At 29.9% G+C, this 12,997-nt stretch overlaps 1 protein-coding gene across 1 annotated transcript; it reads left to right on the forward strand.

Moving 5' to 3' along the window:
- Positions 1–3,618: 3,618 nt before the first annotated feature.
- On the forward strand, positions 3,619–10,200 carry LOC100167837 (peroxidase). The gene is made up of 13 exons (XM_001948280.4): positions 3,619–3,804; positions 3,917–4,067; positions 4,169–4,371; positions 4,541–4,714; positions 6,170–6,348; positions 6,670–6,868; positions 7,904–8,101; positions 8,293–8,440; positions 8,534–8,690; positions 8,795–8,968; positions 9,125–9,323; positions 9,428–9,530; positions 9,846–10,200. Exons 1-13 carry the CDS (start codon positions 3,720–3,722, stop codon positions 9,907–9,909), a joined length of 2,034 nt encoding a protein of 677 aa, XP_001948315.1. The 5' UTR covers positions 3,619–3,719; the 3' UTR covers positions 9,910–10,200.
- The last annotated feature ends 2,797 nt before the right edge of the window (positions 10,201–12,997 follow it).

Here is a 12,997-nt window from a genome sequence, read left to right on the forward strand (position 1 = left end):
CATCGGCTCAACACTTTTAACAATTTTAACAACCAAAAGAATCGGTCAAACGACAGGAGATCCTGGGGATCGTATATTCGTATCCAACACATGCATTTAATGATTTACATCGGTTCGTGACGGATTGCTAGACGCTCAAACGTTTTAACGTACCCGCCAAAGCGCAGGCCTTATGTCCAATCCATATCACTTATCGTTATATAACTTTCAACTTTTAACTGACAGAAACTATATTCTACAATATTCTCATACCTACCTACGCTACTAACGAGGTCCGCACTCCACCGCAGGTGGATTGCATACCTGGTGATATACGCTTCGTATATTATCAGCGATCCGACGCAGTCATGCCTACCTATGTGATTTGATGACTGATAGCTAGACAATCAAATACACCAGCTATCTACTTTACACTTTTTATGAATTTTAACAACTAAAAGCAGTGGACTAACGGCAGGAGATCGTATCTATTTACAATGTTTTGCTAGACGCTTAAACTTTTAAACATTCCCGCCAAAGCGCCAAGTCTTATCTCCAATCCATATCAATAATCCTTATCAGAAATCCTAAACTTTCGTATTACAACCTTTGTGACTTTTATAATTCCAACGAAATTGTCTCCAAAACCGGTACCCGTTCTCAGCGAGTCTAACGGGCCCCGAGTTACACTTAGAGCTAGTACAATTATAAAAATAATACAATTATAAAAATAAATTGTTTCTTATAAATGCCAAATGTGAAATGGCTATAATGATTTATAACGGCGTAATGTATAAATATTTCGGTTCTATTTAATTATTAGAATTCAGAAATAAAATGTTATAGATATTCTAATGTAAATTCTAAATACAGCAATAACTAATAAGTATTTTCAAATTGAACAGTTTTTGTACAACACTAAATTATTTATAAAACATGCATAGTTAATAGGAGCGTATATAACTCATTATACTCTATTCCAAATAAGTTTGGAAAAATGTACGACGAAAACGCGTCTGGTTTCACGCAGGTATGTCACGTGATCTACCGGCCGGCGTATCGAAAGACGAGTAACGAAGCTGTAGCCAATCACAGAGGACCTGCATGCGCGATTTTTTCCAAACTTATTTGGAATAGAGTATAGTCCACGCTATAATAGATATCATGGGAAACGTTCTGCGAAGGTACTTAGGTACCTATTTAGAAGAATCAAATTAAATTATAACTTTTCTCATGATTTACCGTGTAATTGGACATGTCAAATGTCAAAACAATCGAAAACTGAATTGTGGCGAGTTAAAATTAAATATATAAATATATAAGATTGATTGGTAAACATAATAATACCCGCATTATACGTATATATTTTTTTTTTGGCAATAGGTAGGTACTTAATAATTCGAAACTGTAACGCGTTATTTTATAGAAATAACTTATCAAAAGTAATTTCCATTACATTTTCGTTACTTGGATAAAATTCTAATGATATTACGTAACGCGTTACTTCCGTTACGTTACTACCCAACACTGATTCCAATGTGTAGTTGGAGAGATGTTTTTCAGATTCAAGTATGGCGATCGATATTATTACGAATTCGGGAATCAGATTGGTTCTTTTAAACTAGGTATACCTTTATAATATACTACTTTCATACTACAATATGACAGTCATAATTATTAATTATTGTACAGAGTTATGATATTATATTTTATGATATTGCTACTCACTGACCATTGTTATAATATTCATAAATACCTATCTTCTTATAAATATATATTGTTTGTCGAACAGAACAACACAATGAAATAAGAAAAACGACATTAGCACTCGTTGTGTGTTTAACATCGGACATTTATTCTGTACAACGCAATATGTTTGAAATTCCCAGCAGTCGGTGAGTACTGAGTACCCTACTGCACAATATAGTATCCAATTTTTAATTTTAGTCAACATTTTTCTGTATAAGTACCTACAATATTATCTTATATTAAATTAAACGGACCAATAGAATTAATATCATTATTCTTATATTGACATTTTATACTAGTTATGAATGGCGCCTGTGTGATGTGTGTTAAGCTATAGTAACTAGTAGTAAGTGCTTATAAGTAGATCCTTGTCAAGATAATTATTAATTTACAGGAACAAAAAATATGTTACACGTGTATTTTGTAGCTATAGACGAACTGTTAATGTATATATTACAATTTATATTAATTCAAAATTGGCAAATAGAAATATCGTTATTTTTAATTTTGACATTTTATGAACTGTGAAATATACGCGTTTAATTAATAATTTCTCATATAGAAGATCCGTACCAAATTAATTATTAATTTACAGAAGCAAAAAATATGTAAAATAAACTATGTAATTTGTAATAATATGATGTTTACCTATAATTTTTTAAAATCCATTGGTAACCTGCAACTCTATACCAAAACTCGATTTGTCTGCCTGGAAAGAAGATTAAAATATAACATTCCAATATTTGGATTACACGCATATATATAATTTGATTTATAGTTTTTAAATACTGTACGCCTTTCGAGTCAAAAAATTGTCAACTTTGTAACTTTTAATTGGAAAATGTACATAATTTATTTAGCTTTTTGTCCAAATAAATTATAAAAAAATACTTTTGGTTTTTCTTTATTGTAACCTTCTCTTAATTTTTGCTCCTCTACTTAATGATAAATACGTGTTGATTATATTTTATGTTTTTATTTTCCTCCGTCAAAATTAAAACTATTGTCTGATGGACGTGACTATTATAACATTGCACTGTAAAAAGTGATAACTTTAAATTATCGAGTATGTGATGTTTATTATTGTAGTTACTCATGATCTTAAAATAACATATTATAACTCGTGATAATAATTAGAATATTAATACGAATATTTAAGACAATGAAAAAGACTAAATTAAAATAAATAATAATAATCTTTATTAAAATGTGATTTTTTAATACCATAGTGTTTATACTGAAATATGTAAATTTTTACATATTATTATTATAAAGTTATACTCGTAGACATATACAATTGTATAATCTGTTAAATTCATGCGGTAACTCAAATGTAGGTACCTACCTACTGATTCGAAACCACTGCACTATTGAAATTTAAATAAATAATAAATATCACCTGTCGTCTTATTCATGTGTTTCGAGCCGAATCCCAATCGCATTGCTGTAACCGTTAAACCTGCCAATATGATGAGGAGTATACACACATTTTTACGAATTAATTCTACGTTTGAATACGTTGAAACAAATCCTAATAATGTGTAATAATAGTTTTACCATCGCGGTCGTATTTAATTTATTTTTTTAACTAGATCAAAATTAAATTATGTAAAATATGATAGAAATTGTGTAATTACAAATCTTTACCTAAACAAATTTGCATGAATAGCGATAATCGCTCATAAGTAGGTACCCGTGGCCGGGCAAGGTTAGTTTACCAAAAGTAGTAATTATTATGTTTAATGTATAACGAGCGCCAATTTAATGTCCGCAACAGTTTAAATTTTAATGCCATTGTAATTATTTGTAATGGCATGTATTTAAGAACGATTTGATACAATTTGCAAGATAGTATTGTTTGAGCATAATATTTAACAATTCAATCCTATAAATAGCCAAGTAGGGTTACGACAATCCAGACATACACTGCTCAGACCTCAATGCATTTCAGTTGTGACCGCTGCATTGTTGACACTTGTTAGTAAAATAAAATGAAAAGAATCATTATCATTTTCGTATTCTTTGTTTGTGTATCGTGTGATTCCCGTAAAAATGAAGAAACCGGACTCAAAGCAGGTGAATATATTAACTTAAATAATGTAATTTAAGTAAAAGGTGGCATAAAGAAAATATAATAATATAACGTTAGACGTTTCAATAACTCATATTCGTAATTGTATTTAATTAGATAGAAATAACCGTCCAGAATCACGCTGCTTACATGCTAAAAATAATGCTCTTAAGAAAAACAATAATTTCTTTCGGGATGAAGGAATTCAAAATGTGACAGTAATGAGAGATGAGCCTGCAGTTGTAGATTCGAATCCAGCTAAGATACCGTAAATGAAAAAAATTTAATTATAATTATTACTATGCATCAACATTGCTTTGCATCAAATTATTGATGCATTGTACATATTGTACAAAACATTTTCACTAGATCTTTAATGGATCCATCAAAATCTGTTGGACTGTTAAATCCGATAGACGTTGACCTGGCCGATCGATGTTTTACCAAGCCCAGATGTGATCCCGATGCCCCATTTAGAACTATAGATGGCGGTTGTAACAATTTGAATTTTCCAGTTTGGGGACAAGCGAATACAGCAAATACCCGAATTATCAATGCAAATTACTTGGATGGTAATACTATACTACATATAAAATATTATTATTTTAGTGTCTCTTGATAGTGCTGTTATCTATGCAGTGAAAATATTATTGTGGTATATTATTTAAAAAAAAAATTATACCTATATTTCATCAATCATAAAAAAAATTATAATGATACATCGTCATAATACAATTTAAGGTAAATCACAGCAAAGAAAAGCGATTTCTGGTCGCGAATTGCCAAATTCCAGACACGTACGAACGACTTTATTCTTAGACATGGAGAAACCTGCACCGGAACATAATGTATTAGTCACGCAATTCGGACAAATGATTGCACACGACACCGAATTGGCATTTCCTAAACTTTCAGGTGAATACCTATTTTAATCAAGCTAAGAAGTATTATCTTAATAAATAAAACATATTCATACATTTGATGTATTAAAAATTTAAAAATGTTTCATTTCCAAAAACAGTATTTTATACTAAAATAATATATATCATATTATCATTTTACGAAAAAACATGACGTGTGTAAATAAATTTATATTGATTAACCTAAAATAAATTGAACTTACAAATTATATGTACTTATATTATAATATTATGTTTTAGACGTGATAATACATTTTCATAAATACCATTGTATCTTTAAAAAAAAATGTATTATTTTGACAAAAACAGATATTATATTTGGTAATAAGTGATGACTCGTTTGACTCGTTGGTATTTCGTATAGGTACTCGACATAATAAAATATTGCCTTGCACGAATCCACTTATCTATTAGGTATTCGAATTAGATATAGTCGTACCATGCGTACATACCTAAAAATATTTATATTATTATAGGACATACAATATGTTATAGTTATTTTTTTTGTAACTGCAAACAATAGTTAATACTTTATATTAAAACATTTACAAACAAAACATTTGATATATAATGAGTTAGGAGATCGTTTTTCAATAAGTAAATAACTATAAGAGGACGCTATACACAGCTTTAATAATTGTTGTCTCCGTCTTACAAGTGCATAACATGGCAAATTTACGCTCAACAGATCACGTTTAACGCCGTTAGTCTAAAAAGTAGAGTGAATCGACCTATTATGAAACTCGATGGTAAGAACATTATCTGTGTTTGCATGTGGGTTTTTTACGATAGTTTAGTTTTTAAGTGAGTTATTAAGATTTTTAATTTACACTACATTATTATATGCATAAATTACTAAAAAATTGAAATATCGTAAAAAACCCACACACAAACACGGATAATGTTTTTACCATAGAATTTCATAATAGGTCGCTTCACTATAATTTTTATGCTAACGGAGAAAAACATTATCTACTGAGCGTAAATTTGCTATTGTTGCGCACCTGTAAGACGGATACAACAAATGACTGCGTAGTGTCTTCTTATACACATTTTACGTAAACGAACTGGTTTTATTTTTAATATTAGATATTAGGTACCCGTGGAAGATAAAGATTATTTGACATATTTCTATCTAATTTAAGTTCTTAATTTCACTAACTAATTTTTAAACTGAGTTAATGATTTAACTTATTTTTAATGATTCGTATTAGTGTCTTTTAAGACCATCGACATCTATGTACTTATTTTTTATGTTCGCATTCAAAAATCGTCTGTAAAAGTTTAACATGTAAATAATCGGAAAATATTTTTAAATTATTTATATAATATTTTATTAGATACATTTTTAGATTACAAAATAGAGATATTGTAAAAATGTAAAATATGTATTAATCAGCAATGCGCTTGTCAACACTTGTCTTAATAATAAAAATGTGTCGTATTGTAGTAAATGGTGGTAAACTCGAGTGTTGTAACCCAGACGGTACGACTCCAAAATTTCTGCCAAAAGGGTGCCTTCCGATAACTATCCCGCAAGACGACCCTGGTTCGAAAAAACGATGCATATCCATTCCACGGTCAGCTGATACGTCAGACATAGGTTGTCAGATCCAACCGGTCAGACAAGTAAGCATCGTGATCTATAATACAATTTTCAAAACTGTACACATTTATATACATTTGAAAATAATATAATACTTATAAATTTAAAACATTTTACCTACTATCATTGGTGTGGAATGGGGGAGGGCATAAGGACTATATAGGCTGACGGAATTGTGTTTAGTCCCCCATACATTTTTAGAATATAATGTTATGTTGTGTACCCGAATCATTATAAACTAATAACTACACCCTCCCCTTCCCACTAAAAAGTCTTCACGCCTATGCCTAGGTATAGATAGATAAACAATATTATATTTTTCTTAAAGCAATTTTGTATTTTAGCTTATTGGTGTTAGCAGTTTTATTGATTGCTCTGCGTTATACGGTTCAGATGCTGTTACAGCAAGAAGCTTACGTACACTTATTAATGGCAAGCTTAAAACACAGCTTGGACCTAATGGAAAATCATACTTATCAAATGTCAAAAAACCAACACAATCGTGCAACGTACCGACAGATAACTCGGTGTGCTACGCTTCAGGTAATTCAAATTAATATTATATTCGTTGAAGTCGTTCAAGGACCCTCCCATCAATTTCGCAAGTTTTTAAAAATCATTTGTATTCGTTTTGGATGTATATTATAAAAACCATTTCGTTGATAAGTCATAATAATCTACTTATTAAGGTAGGTAGGTACTAACAAACGAACAAAAAACATATTGATTAAATCGTTATAGAATTACATTTGACAACAATCACTTGAATAGTTGAATATTATCAGTTAGAGCAAGTTTTATAATTGAAAATATAAACTGTTTATAATATTATAATAATTGTGTCAACTTACACACTCAATATAGCAACGTATATTATTTTCATTTTATTTTTCTCTTCAGACTATTATGAAACATTTTATAAATTACAAAATGTTATCTTTAAAATTGCAGGCTTATTATCAATTGATATATTAATAAACTACAATATGATATAAAATGGTAAAAAATACGTTTTTAAAATAGGCTGTTTAACAATTTACACGAGCTGAAAGGTATAATAAATAAACTTACTCATTATTGAATATATAATAATTGTACAGCTACTAAATATGAGACATATTAAAATTACCTATAAATATATTATAGTACTCTTGTCTCTTATAAGTAATCTATACCTATAAATTAACTAAAATAATAAGTAATAACTAAATAGTTATCATTAGTAGAGCCCATCTGACCAAAAAGTACGATGTTTTTTACCAATAATAAAGATATACTAATTATTTGCATTCCAAGATTATGTAACAGGTGGTTTTTTCAAATCATGCTCAGTACTACTATTATGCACATATATTGTGCACATAACTATTTAATAATTAGTTCTCTATTATATGTTTATTGACAAAATAATTTGTATTGTCTGACAGTTTTCTGTGTAATTTTAAATAGGTAAATATAATATTATGTCTTATTCAAATCTGTGTATCCGTAATATAATTTACTATAAATTAATTGTATTAAATTCTTATATTATATTCAACTGAATTAATTATTGTATGAATTTTTTATTGCATTCAGGTGATCTAAGAGTTAACCAACATCCCAATATGGCAGTCAACACAATTTCCTTAATGCGATTACATAACATACTGTGTGACGAGTTTAAAAGATTGAATCCCACGTGGAACGATGAAAAAATATACCAAGAAGCCAGGAGATTGGTCATCGCAATGTATCAGCATGTGACATACAATGAATTTTTGCCTGTGATTTTGGGTAGGTCATCATTACCGGAAACACTAGTTTTCATAAATGTCGTATTTTCTAATACGAAGTCGTAATAATTTGTAATATAACTATTATAGAATGATGTGCGGACATCAAATTAATATACACAATAAAATGCCAGGCGCATAATGCACATAATTGTTTGATAATAATGTTATTATATATTTTATGAATTACAGGTAGAGATTATTGCAGAGCAAATAATTTATTACCGTTAAGTAATGGCTTTGACGATAATTATGACGCATTCTTGAACCCGACTACATTTACTAGTTTTACCGCCGCTGCGTATAGAGGTCTCCACAGTTATATACAAGGATCCATGGAGTAATGAAATGATAATATGAATAACAATAACGCCATTGCGTTCTACGGAAACAGACTTAAATTTTTTTGACAACAATATGATTTATTTTACAGTTTAGTTAGTGAATCCAGACAAACCACATCAACGTTCCGTCTAAGCGATATTTTTTTGAGACCCGACATTGCACAGAATAAAGACAATTATGATAGTCTTGTCAGAGGAATGCTCACTCAACACGCGCAGGGACAAGATCAATTTTTTACAAAAGAGGTATTTTATCTGTGTGTTGACACTATAAAATACTATAGTTAGTATATAGATCGTATACTATTATTTTGAAACAATAATATTAATGTGTCTATTGTTCGATCCAGATCACTGAATTCTTATTCAGAAGCCCGAACAAAACGGACGGATCTGACTTGATCACCTTAGACTTGGAACGTGGCCGAGATTTCGGTGAACCCCCTTATAATAAATTCAGACAACTGTGTGGATTGAGAGCGGCTAGAACGTTTGGAGACTTTACCGATCAAATGAGCAAAAAAGTAAATACGTTTAATACTTTAATAGTTTAATACATATAAATGTTATGTTATGTTATGTTACAAGTTATTGCCTACCTTTGCATAAAACATGCATAATATGTATACGTTCGTCTTATCTATACAATTATTTTATAAATCAAAAAAAATGTTATGTAGAACGTGGATGCCTTAGCTAGCATGTATGAACACGTGGACGATGTTGACTATTACGCAGCTGGAATTTTGGAAAAACAAAAACCTGGATCCATATTTGGGCACACATTCCAATGTGTTATCGGTGAAATGTTTTTCAGATGGAAATTTGGCGACAGATTTTATTACGAATTTGGAAAGCAACCGGGTTCTTTTAGCTTAGGTAACGTTGACGGTTAAACAACTTAAGTACCTATCTGCGTTTTTATATTCATTATAATTCTTTGATATATTATTTTTATTATTATTATACTTATTTGAAAACAGACCAACTTAAAGAAATACGAAAAACGACATTGGCTTTCATAATGTGTGTGACGTCAGACATTCGTCTCATACAACGGAATGCATTTGATGTGCCCAGTGGTCGGTAAGTTCTTTCAAACGTTATTATTTACAATTTAGATTGATTTCACCTATCTTTATACAATACATACACAGGCCTTTAACAAATTGTATCATACAAATATATATTATGATTTCCATTACGTAGGTATTTAAATATTTAGAATGAAATATAGTATTAGGTACAGTTTAAAAGTCTAACATCCAAAATAATTTTTGAAAGTCTAAAATGATTCGATAACATTATTATTATAATACGCGATGATTACCATTATCGATGAAAATGTGTTACTGAACTCATATATACAAATAATCAATTTTATTGTGTTTATTTTTTCAGAAACCCATTGGTATCTTGCAACTCAATAACAAAACTCAATTTGGCTCCTTGGATAAATAGTTAATTGGGTATATCGTTCGTCAATCACTTTAGTTATAAATATTTATATACTTTGTCTCCTATGTACTTAGTATATAAGTAAGTAGTATATTATACATTTATCATTAGATATAGGTACATTGTGCTTAGTATTCGAAGTTATAGAACAAAATATAGTAATACAGGTAACATGTAATCAAAGTTTAATAACAATTGTAATTATATTCATATAATTTCTAATAAGTGTCAATAATATTAAAAACGAAGTGGTTGATGATTATTTAAACTGAATATAAAAATAATGATTTTAATTACACATGAGACAATATTATTATTATTAAAAAACTTAGGTACCATTATTATAGGCGCATCATAGGCGCAATTTCCACTTTCGACTTGGGGAGGCTGAATATACTAAAGGAAAGCAAACGATTGCAATATAGCATATTAAAATTGTATGTCCTAGGTTTTTTTTTTTGGGGGGGGGGGGGGGCTACGGCTAAGTTTGGGGGTTTAGCACCCCACAAGCTCCCCCCACTTTGCGCCTATGTACCTACTGAAAAAAAAGACACGAAGTTATGCATTATAAGGTGTGTGAATATGCTGTATATTTGTCATAATGGCGTGATAATAATTCGTCTGAGTCTGTTATAGACGAAATTATAAAAGAAATAAATACAATTCCTCTGCTCCATAAACAAACATAATAAACAATTCCTGTTTAGTGTTTGAGAGCGAAAAATTACATGTCTGTCTCTCATCACATCGTTCTATGGTAGGTCATCATTGACTTTAAAGTTTAATGGATGGTAGCTAGTAACATAACGCGAAATCCTAATTTTTGAACAAAATATTAATTTAAATGGATATTAAAAAATTGTATTGGACTATTGAAAATATTGTTATTTAAAAAGGCTTACTATTAAGATTCAAATACACGTAATAAGATTTGGTACACACATTTGTAATTCAGGGGACACTCTGAGGAGACTGATGATAGTAACATATTAAGCGATTGATGACTGCAGGACAGACGCGGATCAGTCAGATACGAAAAATTTTAATAACATTAATAAAATAATGATAATATACGCAAATACTTAAAACACAGCAATACAATACAATAGAGACATGCATAACCGCATACGGGCGAACAAAGTCAACTTTGATATTTATATTTAATTTCGAATCAATAACTATAGTAGTTATAATATTATAAAATATAAATAAAATAATTCATATTACCAATTAATATACTGTATTACTCAGTATAGCATTGGGATTCAAACAAAAAATATTATCTCCGCGTAAAAATACTCGTTTTAACTAAAATTATAAATAATATAGGTAATTAACTTTATAACATTTGAAGAAACCTGTATATCAGTTATAAATAATTTTAATTGGTTTTAAGAACGAATTTTCTATTGTATGTTTTCGGTTTGAGTTTTGGAAATGGTTTTTTTTAAGATTTTAGGTTTCAGATACAGTTTTTTAACCAGTGTTTTAAAGCTTTTAGTTTCGGTTTTGGTTACGGTGTTCGAGTATAAAAAAACCGTGGTTTTAACAGGTTTTTCAGAAAACCGGTTGAACTGGTTAATAAAAAAAACTGTTAATAACTAATAATTATTAATTATCAATTATTGTACTTTATTATTAATTATTTAATTTAATTTTAGATTCTGAGCGGAGCAATGAATGTACCTATTGATTTTACAATGTGTGTGTGTGTTTTTTTTTTATATACTATTTTTTTTTTTTGTGTCTGTCATCACGGTTTGGTGCAATAAATTATAAAACTACTTCGATTTTCTTCAACAGTATCATGTTTGATCGGAAAGTAAATTTAGTTGGTGCATTTTGGAGATCAAATTTTAAAATTCTCAATAGTTTTCAAGAGCACCGGGGAAAAAAACATAAAAAAAGGTGGACAAGTGGGTGTCGCTCTGCTGTACAGTAGATTACAAGTGTGTCACGGTAGTGGATGGTGTTAAATTTGAATTCAATGATACTTAATAATTGTATAAGTAAATGATTTCGAGCGATGACACTCAGACAGCGTATGACACTACAAAGTATATTTGATGATGTAATTGTGAATAAAGTAATTTATATATAACCTATTTAAGTTTAACCTTGTTTTAAATTTTCAATCCTTATTAGCTATAAAAGTTGAAAATTTTATAAATGTTTAACTACAAAATAATTATAAACAATTATTAATTTTAAATTTGATAAATCTTGTCAATCCTAACCAGACACTTTGACCGGACCACGATCGACCTTGAAACAATCATCGGGTCCGCGTCACCGTATTGTGTATAAAATATTGAAATGTAGGTAAAAGTTACATATATCCATGAATAATATATTATTAACAAACTAATTCTTGGTTTTAATACGTATGTAATATATAATATTTAGACTTAAAATAAAACACGAGACAACTAATAACGACGGACCATATTATGGAATGTATGGTGATCCAATATACATAATAATATATACATACGCATACGCATTATAGGTATATATATATATATTATACGCACTCCTTTTACACACACGCGATACATATGACACATAAACAATATTCAACACCTCTCCAATCAGACGTTTAGTGGAAACAACACAATCAATTATCAGCGGCACCAGTAAACACTGTATATTATAAAATCATGATCGTATTGTAACTCATTAAACTACACTTCAAGACCCCCTCGACAAGGCTGGAACCCGACTGAGCACGATTGACCTTTTTCATAACCCGATTGAGCATGGTTGGAATCAAACAATAGGTACCAGAAAAAAAACCCCAAAAACAACACGATTGAGCACGAAAATAGATGTGACCAGGCCGGGGTGGACACTTTTGGGTGGCAGGCCGATAACAGATAATCATTCGTCATTTTATTTGAGGTGGTTTTATCAGTTTTAATTCAAGATAAGAAACATATTCCCAAGAACATTACAGTTTACAAATCACTAATCAGTTTAATCGCTACTTAAAATTGATAAAAACTACCTCAATTAAAATGGTGGCTGATTTTTTGTTCGGCCCACGGACTACTACACTGGACTGGAAACGAGACGTTTACTGCCGAGCCCGCTTA

Source organism: Acyrthosiphon pisum, chromosome A1, assembly GCF_005508785.2.
Source record: "Acyrthosiphon pisum isolate AL4f chromosome A1, pea_aphid_22Mar2018_4r6ur, whole genome shotgun sequence".
NCBI classification, from domain to species: domain Eukaryota; kingdom Metazoa; phylum Arthropoda; class Insecta; order Hemiptera; family Aphididae; genus Acyrthosiphon; species Acyrthosiphon pisum.

Bases quoted from the DNA above. Each gene is read 5' to 3' on its own strand.
- LOC100167837 (XM_001948280.4), top strand. From the start codon at position 3,720: ATGAAAAGAATCATTATCATTTTCGTATTCTTTGTTTGTGTATCGTGT. The intron at 4,372-4,540 runs GTAATACTATAC...ATACAATTTAAG, and splicing joins CAATGCAAATTACTTGGATG to GTAAATCACAGCAAAGAAAA. The intron at 8,691-8,794 runs GTATTTTATCTG...TGTTCGATCCAG, and splicing joins ATCAATTTTTTACAAAAGAG to ATCACTGAATTCTTATTCAG.